The sequence below is a fragment of the Procambarus clarkii genome, chromosome 4 (genome assembly GCF_040958095.1).
Source record: "Procambarus clarkii isolate CNS0578487 chromosome 4, FALCON_Pclarkii_2.0, whole genome shotgun sequence".
In the NCBI taxonomy this organism is placed as follows: domain Eukaryota; kingdom Metazoa; phylum Arthropoda; class Malacostraca; order Decapoda; family Cambaridae; genus Procambarus; species Procambarus clarkii.
The window spans coordinates 8,419,708-8,444,144 of record NC_091153.1 but is presented as its reverse complement, the minus strand read 5'-3'; the positions used below and the strand labels follow the sequence as shown (position 1 = coordinate 8,444,144).

Genomic DNA, 24,437 nt, shown 5'->3' with positions numbered 1-24,437 from the left:
CATTGACTTGAGCACTAGGAGACTCGAACCGCTAACCCCACGGCCGTGAAGCAGAAGCTCTACCACTGGAATATGAGGTAGCCACAATACAAAAGATTTAAGAAGCAGCAGTCCGCTATTTATATCATAAAACTACATAATAATACACAGAGGAAAATGAGAGGTTGAAAGAAACTGAAGAGTTGTATCACCACCAAGGTTACAGTTCGATACAGTAAGCTACTGGGAGAGCGATACAGCAAGCTGCTGGGAGAGCGATACAGTAAGCTGCTGGGAGAGCGATACAGTAAGCTGCTGGGAGAGCGATACAGTAAGCTGCTGGGAGAGCGATACAGTAAGCTGCTGGGAGAGCGATACAGCAAGCTGCTGGGAGATCGATGCTGCATGCTGCAGGAAGAGCGATACAGTAAGCTGCAAGCAGAGCGATACAGTAAGCTGCAAGCAGAGCGATGCTGCATGCTGCAGGAAGAGCGATACAGTAAGCTGCTGGGAGAGCGATACAGTAAGCTGCTGGGAGAGCGATACAGCAAGCTGCAAGCAGATCGATGCTGCATGCTGCAGGAAGAGCGATACAGTAAGCTGCAAGCAGAGCGATACAGTAAGCTGCAAGCAGAGCGATACAGTAAGCTGCAAGCAGAGCGATACAGTAAGCTGCAAGCAGAGCGATGCTGCATGCTGCAGGAAGAGCGATACAGTAAGCTGCAAGCAGAGCGATACAGTAAGCTGCAAGCAGAGCGATGCTGCATGCTGCAGGAAGAGCGATACATTGTGAACAACCGGAGCAACAAATCTCAAGGCAGCAAAACCTGACTAGGTCCGAGATGGAGAACCCGGCCTCCAAGGACGCTATCAACGGCCTCCAAGGACGCTATCAACGGCCTCCAAGGACGCTGTCAACGGCCTCCAAGGACGCTGTCAACGGCCTCCAAGGACGCTATCAACGGCCCTAGCTGTGGAGAGCTACAGTGGAGTCAGACCAACGTTTAGTGCACCGAGTGAGTGAATTAAGAGGACGGGATACTACCCTGTGGTTTACGTAAACCCCAAACAACGAAAGGGACACATCATTCACGATTCTTGGTCAGTAAGTCCCCCAGAGGAGAGCCAATTCCGTCGACCTCAGGAGGTCAAAATCACAAGAGAACTGACAACTAATATCGCCCACGACCGCATTCTTCTCTTGTGCTTGTAGTTATCATCGATCGTGGCTTTCCTATTGAAGGTCCAGGACGACGTGTGAAGGAACTGATAGAAGGAGATAAGACTTTAGGAATGAAGATTATAATTTTGAGATGCTGCAGTTTTATTGTGATGGCTGAAGGGCACTTTGTTGGTGAACTTCACAAAGGAAATTGGTTCAGATATAAAGAAAATAATTAGGATATCTTTATTTAATAATATATTTTTTCCATGGATATGCCTGTATAGAACAGGAACTCGGTCATTACTTCGTAAATTGGATTATATATATATATATATATATATATATATATATATATATATATATATATATATATATATATATATATATATATATATATATATATATATATATATATAATAAGTATAATATATATGCCTAATTTAAGCCAAGTTTTCATGAATTAATTGTTTTTCGACTACCTAACCTACCTAACCTAACCTAACCTAACTTTTTCGGCTACCTAACCTAACCTAACCTATAAAGATAGGTTAGGTTAGGTTAGGTAGGGTTGGTTAGGTTCGGTCATATATCTACGTTAATTTTAACTCCAATAAAAAAAAATTGACCTCATACATAATAAAATGGGTAGCTTTATCATTTCATGAGAAAAAAATTAGAGAAAATATATTATTTCAGGAAAACTTGGCCTATTAGGCAAATCAGGCCTTGCATAGTAGGCCGAGAAGTGCATTCTGGCTATTAGGTACGACATATATATATATATATATATATATATATATATATATATATATATATATATATATATATATATATATGATCAGTATAACATATAAGATATATGAGGAAAACATATATTATGAGATTAACATTTTATTCTTCTGGACACAGCTGAAAGGTCCCGGAAATAAATCCCGAAATAAGACATATGCATTTGGGAGACATTTCCTTTCACCTGAAGCACCTCTTCACCTAGTATTAAATATATACCTAGGAGTTAGACAACTGTTATGGGTTGTAACCTGGGAAGAGGCCTAAGTAGGCCTAGGGGACCTGAACGAGCCTAACAGTGTGTCCCCAGATTAGTATGGGGGAACTAATTGTTCCTCTATATTGAAGCTAATATATAACATATGATGAACGAGACATATAACTTATATATGATTAGACTAATGGTATAATTATAGCTGATATGGTCAGTTTCTCAAATTAAAACCCCGACTTTCTATTAAGAGCAAGGACGGAGGCACATTATTATGTCTCTTCCGACTAATTGCAATGATTGCAAAATCAAAAATTAGTCAGTATTGACCCACTATCTTGAGATGATTTCGGGGCTTTAGTGTCCCCGCGGCCCGGTCCTCGATCAGGCCTCCACCCCCAGGAAGCAGCCCGTGACAGTTGACTAACACCCAGGTACCTATTTACTGCTAGGTAACAGGGGCATTCAGGGTGAAAGAAACTTTGCCCATTTGTTTCTGCCTCGTGCGGGAATCGAACCCGCGCCACAGAATTACGAGTCCTGCACGCTATCCACCAGGCTACGAGGCCCCCTATACCCCAACCGCTATATAAAATGTTAAATCTCTCAGGGAATAACTAGACGCTCAGCACCTGAGAAACGAAAGCTAAATCATTTTTAACGAAAGTTAAACCATTTTAACGAGAGCTAAATCATTTTAACGAAAGTTAAACCATTTTAACGAGAGCTAAATCATTTTATCGAGAGCTTAGTTTGATTCTAAAATCACAGTCAACCTACAATTACATTTATTCGTGTGTGTGTAATTAGTATATGTGTACCGCATACCACACAAGTGTACCCGGATGTAGTCGAGTGAGTGGTCGAGAGGCGGATGGCGGAAAACTATTCGACCCGTTATTACTGGGATTAATTAGCCGACGAGGCAGACCAGACGCCAGGTGCTAGTCTACTGAATATGCAAGAGTAGCCAGAAGCTAGCAACGCTGCACAGCAGAAACATCACGCCTATAGTGAAAACTCTTTTGGTTGCGAAATGTTTCCTCTTATAGGAAGGGAATGGAATTATCGGGGAAAGCGCCAAGCCATTACGCCTATATAGCACTTGGAAAGGGTCAGGAAAAGGATTTGGGATGGGACGGGGGAGGGGAAAGGTTGGGGGATTAAACGCCGACCTACATGAAGCGAGACCAACACCCTACCGTCCAGCCCAACTGGTTAGGCTCCTCTTATAACGAGGAGGTTAACGTTGAATTGGGACTACAATTCAAGAAGACTTTTCGTTCTCTAAAGACTGAGAAAGCTCTCCTCACAGCCACAAGGCAAATTACATTGAAATAGTAATTACCTCATGTTTTTGCGTCTTGGCCTCACAAAATGATCTTCATTACTATAATTGCTCTATAATATACTCCAGGATTTCGGGACTCAACGTCTCTAACGGCCCGGTCCCCGACAAGGCCTCCTGGTTGCTGGACTGATCAACCAGGCTGTTGGACGCTGTCAGACAAAAGTGGATTCGTATATTCTTCGTCTCCAGCGCCAACGAGACCACACTAGCTTAAGATTATAGCGAACAGATCCTCAAGAATATATCCATAAATACTTTCCCCTTGAGTTAAACTGAAGTACGACATATTCAAAATTATTTCTCTAAATTTAAAGATGTCCGACTGCATTACTTTATAATAATTATGGTTTAAAATGCAATATAATTTAAGGCAGACACGATAAATATTCCTTTATAGAAACTCACATTTTTCAAGTGTTTTCTAAGTTGCACTCTACAACAACGAGTGATATTTCAGTCACTCTGTTCACCGGACGCTCGAACTCGGACTTCAGAAGTCCAACTCCGTTATCCTACCAACCAAACCATAGCTCCTCACAATAATGTAGTGGTAGGCATCTTGTAGTCTTGGGACACTATGGCGTTGCGCTCTGGTTGATGAGGCTTCATTGTCCTCTTCAGGGCGCAAAACCTGGGTAGGTCGATATGGAGGAGAAGCTGTTACCCATGCAGCAGGTCCCCCCTCTCCACGTTGCTGAAATTGCCTAATGGAAAGGCAAACGTCAATACGATTGGTTCCAGCGCCGTCGTAGGAGCTGCTAGAACGAGGTTGAATTCAACAAGAACTGCCTAGGGGCTCCACCTCCGGATTTTTCCTTGATCTTGTCTCAAAAGTATCTGACTGGTACCTCAAAAGGGTCTCAAAAGTATCTGACTGGTACCTCAAAAGGGTCTCAAAAGTACCTGACTGGTACTTCAAAAGTGTCTCAAAGTACCTGACTGGTACCTCAAAAGGGTCTCAAATTACCTGACTGGTACTTGAAAAGGGTCTCAAAAGTACCTGACTGGTACTTCAAAAGTGTCTCAAAAGTACCTGACTGGTACCTCAAAAGGGTCTCAAAGTACCTGACTGGTACCTCAAAAGGGTCTCAAATTACCTGACTGGTACTTGAAAAGGGTCTCAAAAGTACCTGACTGGTACCTCAAAAGGATCTCAAAAGTACCTGACTGGTGCCTCAAAAGGTCTCAAAAGTACCTGACTGGTACTTCAAAAGTGTCTCAAAAGTACCTGACTGGTACCTCAAAAGGGTCTCAAAAGTACCTGACTGATACCGAGCTTAAATATTTAACGTTCTCTTGAGCACCAAGTTAATTAAAACAAAGTGGCTGCCAGCATAAAATAAAAACATAGTGGGGGAAAATGTTCTTATATTGCATTCACCTGGGCTCGAACCGTAGACCCCACGCTTGTGAGGTCCAAGCTTTATATCGACTGAGCTATTGACTCAAACCGAGCTAGGTCCGCTGTTCGAGTCTCCTACAGCCCACGTAAATATAATGCTTATTTTCACGGAAGTGGAGATGACAATTTATAAGGTTCTTATATATTCTAAAGTTATCCTCACTGAACACTTAGGAGTTTTCGTTTCTTGAGGATCAATTTCATTTTGGCCTCTAATATTTACATGTGTTCCTTTCGAGATTAAAATTACCAGTATTATCAAATCACCTATTTTAGTTATAGTAGAGATGTCCATGACAGGAATTATGTGGGGGTGGTATATGCCTCTTCACTTCCAGCATGTGAGTAGCGAACACATCAATGGCACATGAGTATATTTCGTTCATTAATGATTCATATTCTTATATAGACTATCTAATTATGACCTAATCAGTGGATTGTATATCACTAATTATGATTTACTGACTCTCCATTGCTAATCGGGAAGGTAAAACATTTTGATATTTCTATCTGTTGGAATATGTTCATATATGAGGCTTGACTGCTCAAAGAATACAAAATTTTGATGAGTGTCATGCCTTGAAAATTATCCAGGTTACATAAGTGAATGAAGCAACATATGACAGATAGAATTCAATGTAGTGGCACATTTATGATTTTAAATCAGTTAACATTTTCTGTGATGAGTTTTTTAACCTGAGATCATACACCTATTTCTAAGATTCAACGGAGAAAAATTTCCCAACATACTCAAGGATCCTAACAATCCTAGAGATATCATCCTAACAATCCTAGAGATATCATCCAAACAATCTTAGAGATATCATCCTAACAATCCTAGAGATATCATCCAAACAATCTTAGAGATATCATCCTAACAATCTTAGAGATATCATCCTAACAATCCTAGAGATATCATCCAAACAATCTTAGAGATATCATCCTAACAATCTTAGAGATATCATCCTAACAATCCTAGAGATATCATCCTAACACACAGAAATCACACTAACGTGATACATCCAATGATGTAACCCTGTCGTAGCTCAGTCGATTAAGGCAGTGTCTGGGATGTTCCCGGACGCAGGTTCGTACCCTCGTCACGGCCCTTGTGGATTTGTTCATCATCCAAACAATCCTAGAGATATCATCCTAAAATTCCCATCGAAGCCCATCGTGGTTTGAAACACTCACTAACTTTAACTTTACTAACTTTACTTTTAACTTTACCGAAAAGCTAAAAACGAAATAGAAAGAGCAGCTAGATCGAAGGAAGGGAAGACAACTATCAGGGGGAAAAGCGCCAAGCCATTACGACTTATATAGCACTGGGAAGGGGTCAGGATAAGGATTTGGGATGGGACGGGGGGGAAGGAATGGTGCCCAACCACTTGGATTGTCAGGGATTGAACAGCCGACCTGAAATAAGCGAGACCGTCGATCTACCGTCCAGCCCAAGTGGTTGGGTCTCGTATAGTTAGAGAAAACCATTTCATCAAAGCGAAAATAAGGGAGACAACATCAATAGATGATGGTGGTTTAGAAGCTATATAATTTACTCACATTAGCATATAACTATACTCGCTGTTATAGGAGATTTTGGGGTAAGGATGGACTGTAGATGAAAAATTTAAGTGACATCAGAATTTTTTTTTCCAATTATGGCCCATTTTGTACAAGATCTACTGGAATGGGGAAGTAACTGTTGATTTTTCATGGGTTTCCTTGATCTCATAAATGGTCAGATGTTGATGAATCCTCATTTTCATCTCACAACGCAAGAGAATCACTCGTTTAAATTTTATTAAAAAAGATTCTATTATCATAACACTGACTGTGTTTAACATTTCATCATTTCCTTGAGGGGAAATTTTACTCTGAATCTTTGAGTGTAATTTGCAACTTGTGCACCCAAATTGGACTCCTTCTTACGGGTGAAAGATGGCAATACTTTCTCTTATTCCTAGTTGGCACCAGTGTGAAGTTTGGTGGTTCTCCGAAATCGTGAATTCTCTCCTTTCACTTCAGTATTTCAAAAGGAATTCTCTCCTTTCACTGTAGTATTTCAAAAAGAAGATTCCCTCAGGATGACTTCTTGATAAAAATTATATTGATAACCGTGGAGATTTTACACGTGAGAAGTCACGTTTTTCATATTCGTGAAAATGGGGAGAATTAGATATGAGTCAAAGAAGATAGGTGCAAACTTAGGCAAGAGGATGCTGGCTGCTATCAGCCAGCCGGCGCGGTGTACATACGCATTATGTGTGATGAACGGTGATGTAAAAATGTTCCCAGTGTGAGAACGAGTGTGTGTTTGTGTGTATATGTGTATTTGAGTGTGTGTGTGTATGTGTATTTGTGTGTGTGTGTGTGTGTGTATTTGTATGTGTTTGTGTGCGTTTGTGTGTATTCACCTCGCTTTGAACCTTGCAATCCACCCATCAATTGCTTGGAAATCACTTATTTCAAGGCTCGTTGCAAACCTGCTTCCAGCATTTCTTATTTCTGGACCGCGAATTGTCACACCAGCTGTGCGGTGTTGTGTGTGTGTGTGTGTGTGTGTGTATGTGTGTGTGTGTGTGTGTGTGTGTGTGTGTGTGTGTGTGTGTGTGTGTGTGTATGTGTATTTGAGTTATCTATATGTATTTATTATTTGTGCTTGCAGGATCGAGCTGTTAGTTCTTAGACCCCGCCTTTTTAGCCATCAGCTGTCTAATGTACTGACTCCCGACCTATTTTTCTTGATCATATCAACTCCATATAATACACTAACAAATTCACCGTGCCTTATATTAGAGTGTTCTCAACAACGCCACCATAAAATAGGACATTTACGCGTAATAAAGAGTGCCATTAGTGCCATGCAAAACAATAAAAGGTAATCATTCGTTCATCAAGAGGTCAGAAACGACTCAGATGGTGACACGACTAATGTTGCCCCAACTTCCGATATGGCATCTGTGTTGTGAGTCACGGAATTCTTTCCAAAGAATTAGTGAGCTGTCATAGGGGACAGTCTTGCGTATGTTATTTAATGTCTATTTTGAGAAGCTCTGCCCACAACTCACCATCACGACGGATTTGCTTAACTGGTTTTTGATGATAACTAAATTCTTGAAGAGCTGCAGACTTGGGAGTCTAACAATGGAGTGAGCCCGTCAATTTTGGCAGCCGACTCGGGAGACAGTCTTTTGAGGTTGTCACCTCCTTTGGCAATAGACTTAAGAGATAGTCTAGTTGTGTAATGAGAACATCACCTTTGGCCGCAGACTGGAGAGTTAATGTAGCTGTACACTTGACACAGTCACCTTTGGCATTAGACTTGAGAGACAGTCTAGTTGTACACTGAGGTGTTACTAATGATTTAAGAGGTCAGTCCGTTTCCCCAAAGTTCAATAAAAGTCCGTAGAGTAATTACCAATTAATTGTTCTTATCAGGAAGACGTCAGTTCTCTATGAAGTCAATAAACTCCCATAGATTTTTCTTCAACTAAATAAATTCTTCAAAGATATATTCATTCTGTATAAATAATCCGGCATAAAACCGTCTTTTAATTATCTTTCCCGACTATTTGCTTATAAAAAAAAATTCATGGCGCAAACAAGAAGATTTTCCGTTATACACACACAAGAGGAAGCACTGTGACGTGATATATATATATATATATATATATATATATATATATATATATATATATATATATATATATATATATATATATATATATATATATATATATTATATATATATATATAAATATATCACGAAAATAAACACGTGATTAAGAATGTGACAATGTCAGACCACGGAGGAAAAATGAAACAGGAAATTTCCTTAAGAACTTTCGTATATTAAATACATCTTCAGAAGGTCAGAAGGACCTTCTGAAGATGTATTTAATATACGAAAGTACTTAAGGAAATTTCCTGTTTCATTTTTCCTCCGTGGTCTGACATTGTCATATATATATATATATATATATATATATATATATATATATATATATATATATATATATATATATATATATATATATATATATATTCCAAGACCGGAATATAACGATGCCAACACAAAAGACACTGCACAACATAACAGGCCTATTACGTCCCCCATTTATCCCCTATATATTTATTATATATATATATATATATATATATATATATATATATATATATATATATATATATATATATATATATATATATATATATATGAGAAAATCACTAGGGCAAACTGCCGACGAATTAAACCATCGAATTAAACCGAATTAAACCAAAAAAATCATGGCTAATTCTCCGGCAGTTTGTTAAGGCTCCTCAACAATCCAGTATCATTTGAGGTTGTTACAACGTCTTTTCTTGCAATTACAACAACTATAACATTTATTTGTTTTCGTTTGTAAAGTTATTTCGTCTAGGCGTTGAATAAATCAAAGAAATTAAAACTTTTTTTTAATTTTATTTAAATATAATTTCAAATTACTTTCGCTGACAAGTTGAGAACTTTTCCTTTACTATCCTTGCTTTATGCACTTGGTTTTATTCACGTAAAGATTTTCTATCGTAATAGTAGTCGAGCTTCTAAATCCACTGCTTTAATTAACTCTGCACAAAAAGTTGGTCGAAAAGGGTATCTGCGAATCTATCAAATAGATATCTTAAATAAAGTGGTGTGTTATACTTTTTTTACCTTATAATCTAACAATTTAGAAACAAAATTTTAGATTTTTTTTTTAACATTTAAGCAGGTGTCGTTTATTATATATTTTTTTCAGTTATAAAACTATATGGGATCCCTTATTTTGCTTTCTCTTAAACATGAACACTTCTAAATAAACCTTTAATTGTCATTTTGTACTAAGATTCATTCATTGTGTGTGTTCAAATTTCAAAAGGAAATTATATAAATTTATATATAATAAATTTGTGTTTGTGTGTATATGTGTGTGTGTACATCTGTATGTGTGGGTGAATGTATTTATGTCGGTATATACGTGTATGTATACGTGTACCTGTGTGTACGCAGGTATACACATAGGTGAATGCATATGTACCTGAGTACCATCATCTGCGTGTACTTATCTCCTCATTTATCCGTGTGCGTGCGTGTATATGTGTATGTGTGTGTATATATATATATATATATATATATATATATATATATATATATATATATATATACATACGATGCCTATACATACATATGACAAAGACATACATATATAGCAGTTCAAGACAACGCACATACCTACACTGAGGAACTCACACGCACACAGCGGCGCACATGGCCAAAGGAAAGCATGGATTTCTCATCAGTGGGTAACGATGCTCACTCTCAGGGAGTTTCAGCCTCCTTGGCCAGCCTCTGCTCTCAAATGTCACAATACACCGTCCAGTTTCCTTTCTTCATCTCCAGGTCTACCTCTGGCAGGCAGCCGGTCCCAGGCGTTCGTGGATCTCAACATCCATTGCCAAAAGCATAAATAACTTTCGTAGGGAGAAAAACGCTGTATTGATGCACCGTGAGAGTGTTTTCTGGCCTCTCCTGCGGGCACCAGTGGCCTTTGACCCCTTGTTTGTTGTTATGGTGAGGACCGGAACGCAGCCGCAGCCCCCTGACGGAGGCCGCCAAGCTGCTGAAAGGGTCACACAAATTTTGTTACATTCGGTCAAGAGTCGTTGACTACTGACGTCTGAGTTGCCACCCCTAAGCCGCCTCCTGCGTTCAGTCCTGCTACTTGATTGTATCTACCCAGAGGGGGATTGTCTCCTGCTGGAACGGTAAATTCTTAGATAAATAATACACATAAATATGCCCGGAAGATATATAACAACACAATCGTACAGTACTTCAAGTTAGTCACAAGATGAAATCAGTTTTATTCTTCAGAACGCAAGTACACAGATCTAAGTCTACATAAAAATATTATATTATCGCCTAAACAAAACAAAGAATCAATTTTGACGTGTCAAAAGCGTCTGGGGGGAACTAGGAGGCACCAGGGGCTAGGTGGATTAGTGGCAGTGGGGCTAGGTAGTTAGCAGAAGTAGAGGGGCTAGGTAGTGGAGTAGATACAGTGGGGCTAGGTGGGTGAATAGAGACAGGGGGGGGGGCGCTATCTTCTTGAGATGATTTGATTGGCTACGTGGGTGAGTTCGAGCAGAGAGAACAAACACCACCTACACCATGAGCGGCACAAGCCCATCTACACACCCACACTACGCCTCTCACCATCACCAACCTCTTCCTCTCCCTCTCCCTCTCTCATATCCTGCTTATTGGTCCCACGCTTCCTATCAGAACACCTCCTATGGGCCTTCTACCCTTATGCTATCCCACACCTAGTCTTCTCTATCCACGCTCCTCGTCCCTTTCCCTCTCTCTATCGTCCCTTTCTTGTCTTTCCATTGCTCCGTATATATGTTTCTTATTACTGTTCCAGTCCTTTTCTTTCTTTATGTGTTCCATATGTTTTTAATTATTGTTCTGTCCCTAAGAACCGAGGAATAAAGAGCACTTCAAAAGTCTTATTGGCCTTAGCAAGACAGTTCCTCTCTATATCAACCCAAATTCATTCATCTGTCATTGTGATATCTCTGAGTGTCTTGTTAATAATGTTTTCTGAGCAGATGTTCTGAGGTACTTTGAGCTCTGTAACTGTTTCATGCACTCACGAATATTGGAAGAAATTCGTGTGCTCTAGCCTGAGTTTGCTAGTGCAGGCTGATAGACTTGCGTTTCATGCTTTCTATTGATACCATGTATGACTAACCGTCCTGTGAGATGGAGATATCAGGTGAAGACCAATCAACTTGAGAATGGTCCAGGACGGACCGAAACGTCGTCGTCCCTTCACTTTCTAGTGCGTGGTTTAGTCAACATATTTCAGACAGGTTATTGTGACTCCTCGTCTACATCAGGTAAACTCATAGCTAGCATCTGCTCTGCACCGTATAATTCTACATCTAGAATAGGATAGCAGTACATTGCTGTGTATATTCAAGATTGTTAATATATAAATAATATATTGTATAACCTTCGCTTGAAACAATTCAGGGATGCCAGGTTTATTGTGTTAGCCAATAACGTGTTCCATTAAAACAACCTAATTCCCAAACTAGTATTTACCCAGGTCTTTTCTGATTCTAATCCTATCTAATTTGTCTCCACTGGTTCGAGTTCTGCTTTGTGGTGATGTATTTATGTCCCCATTGTTAGACTTTTTCATTGAATAACGTCACTTGAATAACGTCACCCCCATACACTTTGCTTATCTAGAGAATAAGCAATAAGTTTTTTATTTATCTTAAGACATTCTTAATTCCTTATATCATTTACACAATATAATTCAAAACAACGTGATATATCTGCGAGAAAATCTTTGGACCAAGACGGAGGTATCGAACCATCGCCCCGGTCCTCTCAGACACGAGCCGTGCTTCTCAAAGGATTTTCTCAAAAGTCTTCTTAGTCAGTCAGTCTTCTTAGTATTCGTTCAGGCGAATTTAAATCCATTCTACAGAACGGAGACGATAAAGCTGGGGAAAAATAATTGGTATCTTATTGGGTTTTTGGTTCAGCGTCCGGCCTATCACCAACGGGGGAGGGTTTATGACAAGAACAATAGTTTACTGTCAACTCAGTATACTGGAGCTCTAAATATACTCCAGGACTGAAGTAAACTTAGTGTATACCTAATCAGAGAAGCGAGGTTCACCTCTGGTGATGTATTCAGTGTTGTTTGTTCCGCAGTCAACTAGTGGAACAACTGTAACTAACTGTAACTAACTGTAATTGTAACGCAGTCAACTGTAACTAACTGCCTGATGGTTAAGGCCGTGACACCAGCTTACTGGCCAACAAGCAAGTATTATTGAGCCCTGAACTTAGTACCTGACTTAAGTAGACTCTCTGAGTATACACGGATAAACGGGGAACACCTCTCATTGTATGTAACATTTTAATGCCAATTTTCTTATCGCTAACGCTTCTTGAAATAAATCCTAGTATGCTAATTGCTTTATTCCAGACATTAATGCAATTTTTTGGCTTAAATTCTCTGTTAATCACTCTGACTGCGCAATTTTAACGCTGTCCAGGTGATATATGGGAATTGTTATCATTATCTAGGTTCAGAATCCGTAATTTTATCTGCCTAATTTTTCGTCCATTTTAAAAGCATTTCTCGATCGTGTTGTAGGGATTTTGAGCTTTCTTTTGCCTATATTTTTCTGTAGCTTGAAAAATACATCCAAAATACAGCAATATTTTGATTGTTGCCGCCGGAGGCGGCTAGTTTATTGTGCACCCTATACTCATCCTGTGAGCGGTAGCGCAAAAAGCATTATAGAGGGCACAAAAGGTCTTTATCAGACCTCATCTTTGATTATTACATAAACAATTTCATCTATCCTTCACAACTTATAGTTACAATGTCAGCTAGTTACAGAGAAAGTGCTATTTCAAGAGCTATATATTTACAGTAAGTCATTATACATTAATGGTAGGTCTTATCGCTAATACATAATAGTACATCAATAGTAGTGCTGAATCCTGTGTCTAAGTTCTTTTTATGTAAATGCACATAACAGGCGTGACAAGTGTTGTGATAATGGGTTATTTTGTCATGATCGATATCACTGAAAACTTAGATACAAAAAAAGGAAAACTAGTCGAATCCCTGCGATTATCGACCAATAAATTTAATATTAGTAGTCGGGAAACATATGGAAACAGAGATTGCGGAGATCACTCGCTAGGTAAGAATTCGCAACACTATTTACGAAAAAAAACGTTATATATGTATACATATTTTGCAATATGCACATGAAGGAAATTCCGCGAAAATAATATATCCAGATATCCAAAAAAATACTTTCAATAAATTTCCAAATAGAAGACGTCTCTTCAAATTATATGCCACCGGATTATAAATTCATGCAATAATATGAATGGTAAATTGGCTAATTGGTAGTTAATAACGTAGAGTACTCAATGTAACTGTATCAACCAGGCTTCGTGCGACAAGGGGAGTGCCACAGGGTGCATTTTTGGGGGATTCTGTATTTTTCGTTTTTACTGAAAATTGCGTCGACGATAACTTAAAAAAGCACAGTATAACAATTTGTTGATGTCAGCAAACTAGATAACAGTTACTACTGAACCTTAGGAGCCACAGAGATTATGGTAATTTAAACACACAAGTAAATTGATCTGACTTTATTGATTTTATCCTGGCTTATTAGGTGTTTCTTCATGGTAAAAAAGATATTAAGCGCTCCACATTGTTAGGATAAAAGAAGAAGCAAACTATTATATAAACGCCAAAAATTCTAGCAAAAACAAACAATGTTAAGGACCATGGCGTGAGAGGAACTTTTAACCAGGCTAACAATATGCAAAGGCTGCAAAGAAGGAAAGTAGAATTCGAGGTTTAAGCCACTTGGACAGAACGGTAGAGCGACGGTCTCGCTTCATGCAGGTCGGTGTTCAATCCCCGACCGTCCAAGTGTTTGGGCACCATTCCTCCCCCCCCCCCCCCCCGTCCCATCCCAATTTTATATTCTGACCCCTTCCAAGAGCTATGTAGTCGTAATGGCTTGGCGCTTTCTCTTGGTAGTTCCTCCCTTTTCCCTATTTCGAAGGTATTTATGAATGTCTTCCTGTTGGCCAACGCTGTCCAATATATTATTTCTACTTGTCTGTTTCGTAATATGTTATCTAAGGGGATAATTAACTCTAAAATGCTTTTGCTTCAGAATTGCCTGATTCAGGAGTCAGGTTGAAATTACAATCACCTCTTTCAGACCGAGATGCTATAGACATTTCTGTCCGTAAATGCCTTTCTTCTATTTTTTCAAGGATTGATGGCCTATATATAACTGATATTATTTTGCCTTGTTTATTTTAATTTTAATTTATTCAAATTATTTTTGTTTGCCTCTTTAACTCCAAATTATAAATTTTCCTTCGCGTATATTGCTAATCGCTCACTTCGTCTACTATTCTAACGTCTCAACTGTCTATCAGTATGTAATAATTGTGCTAATTGTTCCCTATTTTCTGAATTCATCCATGTTTCTGTTATCGCAATAATATTAAATGTTTCTCTGTTCACATGAGCTTATAATTCGATCGCTGTTTGTGGAGTCTACACCCGTGGTCTGACACCAAGTGAATTTAATAAATATTGTTCAATGATGGCTCCTATCTTGAGGTTATCTTGAGATGATTTCGGGGCTTAGTGTCCCCGCGACCCGATCCTCGACCAGGCCTCCTTTCTGTTACACACCTCCAAGGAAGCAGCCCGTAGCAGCTGTCTAACTCCCCGGTACCTATTTACTGCTAGGTAACAGAGGCATCAAGGGTGAAAGAAACATTTTGCTCATTTATCTCCGCCATCACCGTTGACCGAACCCGGAACCTCAGGACTACGAATCTGATGCATTGTCCACCCAGCTGTCAGGCGCGATTTGGCTCGTGGCACATTCGCAAACATCAGACTTGTGAATAACTTTGTTGGAAAATCTGAACCATACATTATTCACATACTTGTATGTATGTACCTTACCTAAATAAAAATTATTATTATTATTACATGTCATTTGGGGAAGAGCTTGAAGAGTTTGATCCTGCGGAACGTTACCGGGAGGAAAATCATCCCCTTATAATCCTGACAGTGAAAAGGATATGAGTCTGGATCATCCAGAGATTGGGCTGCTAAAGTGCCATTCCTATGAATAAATCCACAAGGGCCGATGATCCCGGACGCAGGTTCGAATCCTAGTCACGGCCCTTGTGGATTTATTCATTTGATTCATCACGTTAGTGTGATCTCTGTGTGCCATTCCTATTGGGTGTTAGTTTAGTTCATTTATTATGCACCCCATACCCATCTTGTGGGCGGTAGGGGAAAGGGTTACAGAGGCACATAATGGGCTCAGGGACTGAACCCCACAATTCATTTAGCTGAGCAAGTTACAATCTTGATGAGCTGATTACAAAATTCAGTATAAGTCGTCACATTGGGTGTACGTGCGGTAATAGCAGAGTCCTATGAACGCATCCACCACAGGAACCTAGTTGGAATGGGCATTATCCTTATGTAGTTCTTGGAGGGTCATACTGCAAAGTCTTTAGGAGTCATTGGGAAAGAACTTTTACTTTTTATCTTCTAGAAGAATTGAAGTGTAGAGGGATGATCATCCCTGTACAGGTCAACAATGGTAATTCATTTGAAGCTATCAAAAGGGAGCCGGTGGCTGAACGGACAGAACACTGGACGCGTGATCCTGTGGTCCCGGGTTCGATCCCGGGCGCCGGATAGAAACGATGGGCAGAGTTTCTTTCACCCTGATGCCCACTGTTCACTAAGAAGTAAATAGGTACCTGGGAGTTAAACAGCTGCTACGGGCTGCTTCCTGGAGGGAGGGGGGTGTAACGAAAAGGAGGCCTGGTCGGGGACCGGGCCGCAGGGACTCTAGTCCCCGAAATCACCTCAAGATAACCTCTACTTTTAAGATGTCGTTATGTTTACGTTTAAGTCCTTTTCTTCATTATCCTTTTTTAAATTCACTTCATTAATCCCCCAAAACGCCCAACCACTTGGGCTGGACGGTAGAGTGACGGTCTCGCTTCATGCAGGTCGGCGTTCAATTCCCCGACCTTCCAAGTGGTTGGACACCATCCATTTTCCCCCGTCCCATCCCTAAATCCCCCAAAACATATATTTTCGGCCTAAACTATACTCTAGCAATCTCAGCCCGACCCATCTTGAAGGGATATCTTGAGATGATTTCGGGGCTTAGCGTCCCCGCGGCCCGGTTCTCGACCAGACCTCCTTTTTATTACACATTCCCCAGAAAGCAGCCCGTAACAGCTTTCTAACTCCCAGATACATATTTACTGCTAGGTGAACAGGGCAATCAGAGTGAAAGAAACTCTGAACATTGGTTTCCGACTCCATCGGGGATCGAACGCGGAACCTTAGGACTATGAATCCCAAGCGCTGTCCATTCAGCTGTCAGGCCCCGATACTGTTTAGAACTGCCTCCTTACCAACACAGTTTCTACCTGTTGTCACTACCAGTTTAAAACCTGAGAAATGGGTCCCTGTTGTGCGTTAACTACTACAGTTACCCCAGCACGATATGACTTTGTCTCACGTACATGAAAACGAGGGATAGTAGTCCTAAGGGGCCTGGGTTCGATTCCCAACCGAGGCAGAAACAAATGAGCAGAGTTTGTTCCACCTGGTGCGCCTGTTCACCTACCAGTAAGTAGGTACCTCTGAGTTTGATAGCTGCTACGGGCTGCATCCTCGAGATGTGTATGTGTGAGAGAATTATATGTAGTAGATATGAAAGAGGAAAATAGGTTCGGGGAGGTAGTACATTAGACAATCAACGGTTATTAAGCGGGATCAAAGAGCTAGCAGCTAGAGCTTGCTGACAGACACAGAAACTGTCGTAAACTGCACAAATGTCGACACAAATAAGATAGTTACGACAAAAATGTCGAAATTGCAATATAAATTATATCAGATGCCAATAAAAAATCCCATTGACCGTACAATATTAACTCAGTCGGTATTTAACACCAATTTCCCTGATTATCCATTAATTGGCAATTCATCTTTCATGCATAGTGCCAGATATGAATGGGACATCTATCTCCCTTAGATCTAATTTTATCTATAGCGTTTCTATATTTAGCAAGCAACTCCTCACTTCTAGAGGGATGAATTCTAGAAATTTTCTGGTATAATAGAATGAATTCTAGAAGTAGAAAATTGTCCCTGTCAAGTTCAAGTTCAAGTAAGTTTATTGAGACAAGAAAGAAATACATCTCAAAGGGATAGAGTAGCTTTGGCTATTTCTACAGGTGGTTCTATTTCTATTTGCTATTTTCCCCTCTACATTTCTTCTTCTATTAGGGCAGGTAACTCCCTCAACCACGAGGGAAGCCCCACTCCCCCCTTCCTCTCACCAGGAGCCACAAGGCCCTTGGGAACTAAGACGAACATTACGGCTGTGTTGACAAACTGGAGCGATGAAGCCAGACCTTATGACCTGACCTCGTCTGACCTCCGGGGAGACTTTCACAGGGGCCGTGAGACCTGTTAACAACAGCTGTCGGCAACACCTGCAACACATGAACAATAAAATATAGAAAAGTATCTTGTTTTGGGAGGTACAGATGATGGTATAGGTTGTGAGAGTGAGGTAGTGAAGAGGCACGGTTGTGTGAGTGAGGAAGTGAAGAGGTACGGTTGTGAGAGTGAGGTAGTGAAGAGGTACGGTTGTGAGAGTGAGGTAGTGAAGAGGTACGGTTGTGAGAGTGAGGTAGTGAAGAGGTACGGTTGTGTGAGTGAGGAAGTGAAGAGGTACGGTTGTGAGAGTGAGGTAGTGAAGAGGTACGGTTGTGAGAGTGAGGTAGTGAAGAGGTACGGTTGTGAGAGTGAGGTAGTGAAGAGGTACGGTTGTGAGAGTGAGGTAGTGAAGAGGTACGGTTGTGAGAGTGAGGTAGTGAAGAGGTACGGTTGTGAGAGTGAGGTAGTGAAGAGGTACGGTTGTGAGAGTGAGGTAGTGAAGAGGTACGGTTGTGAGAGTGAGGTAGTGAAGAGGTACGGTTGTGAGAGGGAGGTAGTGAAGAGGTACGGTTGTGAGAGTGAGGTAGTGAAGAGGTACGGTTGTGTGAGTGAGGTAGTGAAGAGGTACGGTTGTGAGAGTGAGGTAGTGAAGAGGTACGGTTGTGAGAGTGAGGTAGTGAAGAGGTACGGTTGTGAGAGTGAGGTAGTGAAGAGGTACGGTTGTGAGAGTGAGGTAGTGAAGAGGTACGGTTGTGAGAGTGAGGTAAGTGAAGAGGTACGGTTGTGAGAGTGAGGTAGTGAAGAGGTACGGTTGTGAGAGTGAGGTAGTGAAGAGGTACGGTTGTGGCGAAGGTGGAGTCCCTCTGTCGCTCGGATACTAGCGGCGTCCGGTTACCGGAAACTGTTTGTTGCTGTTCGGAATTCTACCTCACCAACCTCTAAACTTTTATCCCCTTTCCCCCCCCCCCTCCTCCCTCTTTCCACCGACCCCCCATACTTCTATCCCCCCCCCTCACTCCCGAACCCCCCCCCCTCACACACTTCACCCCTCACAATGCTCACCGCATAGAATACTCCCCCCATCCAACACTTCCCTGAACTATGAGGAATGAGTCACGAGGAAAAACTACCGGAATTAAGCTTCGCGTCACTTAAGAAGACAGAAAAGTTACTGGAGGCATGATCACCACATACGAAATTATCAGGAGAATTGATAGAATTAATGTAAATAACACGAAAAAGGGAACACAGGTGGGTGCTCGAACAAGGGAACACAGGTGGAAAATGAGCGGCCAAAAGAGTCAAAAAGACACCAGAAAAGTTTTCTCCGTGTCAGAGTAGTAAACAAGTGTAATGCACTAATTTGTGTAATAGAATTAAAAATCCCAGTCACTGTTTCAAATGTAGATTTCACAGCTCACGATAGCTTGAGGATTCTGGGAACTAGTTAAATGAGAGTTGAGAGGTTGGGACCCAAGAACCGAAGCTCATCCTCTGCAAGTACAATATGGTGAGTAAACATGCTTGCAGAAGGTCAACCTTGAGTTGCTCCAAACATGAATCTCCGAATAAGAAAAACAACACAACTCAGAAGTGAAAGTAAAGAGCATTTAGTCACCAGAGCAGCTTCCCCCTAGCTCCTTGGTCATCTGTGAACCCCCCCCCCCACTTTTCCCAGCTGCGTTCTGTGAACCACCTTATCCCAGCTGCGTTCTGTGTACCACCTTATCCCAGCTGCGTTCTGTGAATCACCTTATCCCAGCTACGTTCTGTGAACCACCTTATCCCAGCTGCGTTCTGTGAACCACCTTATCCCAGCTACGTTCTGTGTACCACCTTATCCCAGCTGCGTTCTGTGAACCACCTTATCCCAGCTGCGTTCTGTGAACCACCTTATCCCAGCTGCGTTCTGTGAACCACCTTATCCCAGCTACGTTCTGTGAACCACCTTATCCCAGCTACGTTCTGTGAACCACCTTATCCCAGCTACGTTCTGTGAACCACCTTATCACAAATGAAATGTTTAAAAATGGAACCAATAAACCACTGTCACAATCTGTGAGTGTTGCAGACTCTTTTTTTCCCCACAGCAACCAGAGTGCATCCAGAGTGACCTCGACGAGCATGCTGCCTATTTAAGGACGCTGGCATAGCTCAACTGTTGCAAAATGCTGTTGAGTATAATCCTTCTCCTCTCACTAAGACATCTCCCTCCCTCCAAGACGTCTTTAGACTATGTTAGAAACTAATTAAACACATTCTGTCAGGCTATAACAATCAATGTTTTATAGTACTGATTCGTCCATAAATTTGTAAATATATGAGGGGGGGGGGGAAATTTCCTAGACGGTATTAAAGTTTGGCGGACGATGAGTATTAAATAACATTAGGGAATGTGGGAGCGTGAGAGACACAGGAAGGGAGTATAGGCCTCTGGGAGGATGATGGGAGGTGGGGATGGGGGAGTGGAGGGAAGATAAGAGGTCGTAAGGAGTTACATTTCGTAAACACAGTGAGAACTTTGCTCAGTACGTGATCACAGCTAAATCACAGAGCAGGTGCAGCAGATGGAGACACTCTCTCTCTCTCTCTCTCTCTCTCTCTCTCTCTATATATATATACATATATATATATATATATATATATATATATATATATATATATATATATATATATATATATATATATATATATATATATATATATGTCGTACCTAGTAGCCAGAACGCACTTCTCGGCCTACTATGCAAGGCCCGATTTGCCTAATAAGCCAAGTTTTCATGAATTAATGATTTTTCGACCACCTAACCTGCCTAACCTAACCTAACCTAACTTTTTCTGTTACCTAACCTAACCTAACCTTTAAAGATAGGCTAGGTTAGGTTAGGTAGGGTTGGTTAGGTTCAGTCAAATATCTATGTTAATTTTAATTCCAATAATATTTGTTTACCTTATACGTAATGAAATGGGTAGCTTTGTCATCTCATAAGAAAAAAATTAGAGAAAATATATTAATTCAGGAAAACTTGGCTTATTAGGCAAATCGGGCCTTGCATAGTAGGCTGAGAAGTGCGTTCTGGCTACTAGGTACGACATATATATATATATATATATATATATATATATGTCGTACCTAGTAGCCAGAACGCTCTTCTCGGCCTACTATACAAGGCCCGATTTGCCTAATAAGCCAAGTTTTCCTGAATTATTATATTTTCTCAATTTTTTTTCTTATGAGATGATAAAGCTACCCATTTCATTATGTATGAGGTCAATATTTTTTTATTGGAGTTAAAATTAACGTAGATATATGACCAAACATAACCAACCCTACCTAACCTAACCTAACCTATCTTTTTAGGTTAGGTTAGGTTAGGTAGCCGAAAAAGTTAGGTTAGGTTTGGTTAGGTAGGTTAGGTAGTCGAAAAACAATTAATTCATGAAAACTTGGCTTATTAGGCAAATCGGGCCTTGCATAGTAGGCAGAGAAGTGCGTTCTGGCTATTAGGTACGACATATATATATATATATATATATATATATATATATATATATATATATATATATATATATATCGTACCTAATAGCCAGAACGCACTTCTCAGCCTACTATTCAAGGCCCAATTTGCCTAATAAGCCAAGTTTTCATGAATTAATGTTTTTTCGTCTACCTAACCAACCTAACCTAACCTAACCTAGCTTTTTTTGGCTACCTAACCTAACCTTACCTATAAATATAGGTTAGGTTAGGTTAGGTAGGGTTGGTTAGGTTCGGTCATATATCTACGTTAATTTTAATTCCAATAAAAAAAAATTGACGTCATACATAGAGAAAAGGGTAGCTTTATCATTTCATAAGAAAAAAATTATAGTAAATATATTAATTCAGGAAAACTTGGCTTATTAGGCAAATAGGGCCTTGAATAGTAGGCTGAGAAGTGAGTTCTGGCTACTAGGTACGACATATATATATATATATATATATATATATATATATATATATATATATATATATATATACACACACACACATATATATATATATGTGTGTGTGTGTTTGTGTGTGTGTGTGTGTGTGTGTGTGTACTAACCTAGATGGGCTTGCAGGGACCTGGCAGCTGAGTGGACAGCGCCTCGGATTCGTAGTCCTGATGTTCCGGGTTTGATCGTCGGTGGAGGCGGAAACAAATGAGCAGAGTTTCTTTCACCTTGATGCTCCTGTTACCTAGCAGTAAATAGGTACCTGGGAGGTAAACAGCTGCTACGGGCTGCTTCCTGGGGTGTGTAACAAAATGAAGGCTTGGTCGAGGACCGGGCCGCGGGGACACTAAGCCCCGAAATCATCTCAAGATTACCTCAAGATAACGTTCTAAGATTAATGCAATGACTCATTTCTCTCGTTTTTCTCATATTTGCATTTACAACTTTGAATCGGATTAGAATAAACTACTTCTACGTCTGGCATATTCCATTTTTTCTCCCTTTCCTCATAACTTATGCCCTTCAATTCAGGAACCAGTCTTGTAGCATACTTCTGGACCTTTTCTAGATTTTCCTTGTTCTTTTTCAGGTAAGGGTTTCATGATGGGGATACATAAGAGTGAGTCTCACCTTCGCTGCATATAGGGACTGGAAAGCCACTTTCTCTAGGAGTATGGGGTGCACAATAAACGACTCGCCTCCGACGGAAACAATAAAAATAAAAAATCCAGATTTGTGGTGTGTGTACTCACCTAGTTGTACTCACTTATTTGTGCTTGCGGGGGTTGAGCTTTTGCTCATTGGTCCCGCCTCTCAACTGTCAATTAACTGGTGTTCAGATTCCTGAGCCTACTGGGCTCTAATCATATTTTCCAATTGTGTATGGAATCAGCCTCCACCACATAAATGCATTCTATCCGGTAACTACTCTGACACTGAAAAGTTCTTTCTAACCTCCCTGTGGCTCATTGGGGCACTCAGTTTCCACTTGTGTCACCTTGTTCGCGTACCAGTTTATCCTTATCTGCCCTGTCAATTCCTCTGAGAATTTTGTAGGCAGTGATCATGTCTCCTCTTACTCTTCTGTCTTCCAGAGTCGTGACGTGCTTTTCTTGCAGCCTTTCCTCGTAACTCATGCCTCTTAGTTCTGGGACTAGCCTAGTGGCATACCTCTGAACTTTTTCCAGCTTCTTTTCATGCTTGACACGGTACGGGCTCAATGCTGCATATTCCAGGATTGGTCTTACATATGTGGTTTTAATGTAATAATCTAAGATGAGGTCTGATAAAGACCTTTTGTGCCCTCTGTAATGCTTTTTGTGCTACCGCTCACAGGATGAGTATGGGGTGCACAATAAACTATAAAAATATGTGGTATACATGGTTCTGAATGATTCCTTACACAGGTTCCTGAAGGCAGTTCTGATGTTAGCCAGCCTTACATACGCCGCCGATGTTATTCTTTTTATGTGGGCTTCAGGAGACAGGATTGGTGGGATATCAACTCCGAGATCCTTCTCTCTGTCCATTTCATGAAGGACTTCTTCTACCATTCGGTATCTTGTGTCTGGCCTCTTGTTTCCACCGCCTAGTTTCATTATCTTACATTCATTCGTGTTGAACTTCAGTAACCATTTGTTGGACTATTCGTTCAGTTTGTCTAGGTCATCTTGGAGCCTCATACTATCTTCCTCTGTCTTAATCCTCCTCATAATCTTGAGGTGTGTGTGTGTGCGTGTGTGTGTGTGTGTGTGTGTGTGTGTGTGTGTGTGTGTGTGTGTGTGTGTGTGTGTGTGTGTGTGTGTGTGTGTGTGTGTGTGTGTGTGTGTGTGTGTGTGTTTGTGTCTCTGTATGTATGTATGTATGTATGCATGTATGTATGAATGTATGTATGTATGTATGTATGTATGTATGTATATGTGTGTGTCAATGTGTGTATGTGTTTTTAGTATGTGTTTTTTAATCTTAATATATTACTGCACTTTCATTATATATGTATCACAAAATTGTACAATTCATCACACACATAGATCCCATACTGAATAAAAATAATGAGAACTTTAGTTAATAAATCCTCAATACATTAACTTTAAACCTCTATAAGATTGCCCTTATAAAATCCTCCCCCCAAAAAAAGTCTGGGAGCGAAAAACAACATCGTAACGTAGGGTGAGGGGAAACGGTGTTGACAGTAAGGGGGTAGGGGGATACGAACCCTGGCCGCCTCGACACCGCCTTCCGTCAGTTGATCCACGACTCCGGGTCTTTTGTTTTGGTTAGGGAGTGATGGTGGTGGTGACCGCGGGTTGCCACCATCCTGGGGCTTGTCTAGTTAAAGCCCCTCACCGCAGCCTTCATTATACGCCACTGTGCACAGTAGAAAGTTGTTTTCACATAGGGGGAGCCGGTCGGCCGAGCGGACAGCACGCGAGACTTGTGATCCTGTGGTCCTGGGTTCGATC

General features: G+C 40.6%; 1 protein-coding gene across 1 annotated transcript; it reads right to left on the bottom strand.

Annotated features, from left to right (window-relative positions):
* Positions 1-219: 219 nt before the first annotated feature.
* LOC138370583 (uro-adherence factor A-like) lies at positions 220-23,528 on the bottom strand. Its single transcript, XM_069334976.1, has 2 exons — positions 23,418-23,528; positions 220-747 (listed from the first exon to the last, which is right to left on the bottom strand). Exons 1-2 carry the CDS (start codon positions 23,526-23,528, stop codon positions 220-222), a joined length of 639 nt encoding a protein of 212 aa, XP_069191077.1.
* Between the last annotated feature and the right edge of the window lie 909 nt (positions 23,529-24,437).

Coding starts and splice junctions, on each gene's coding strand:
- LOC138370583 (XM_069334976.1), bottom strand. CDS start 23,528: ATGGTAGAAGAAGTCCTTCATGAAATGGACAGAGAGAAGGATCTCGGA. Junction 748..23,417: donor GAATAACATCGGCGGCGTAT/GTAAGGCTGGCT, acceptor CTCTTCCTGCAG/CATGCAGCATCGCTCTGCTT.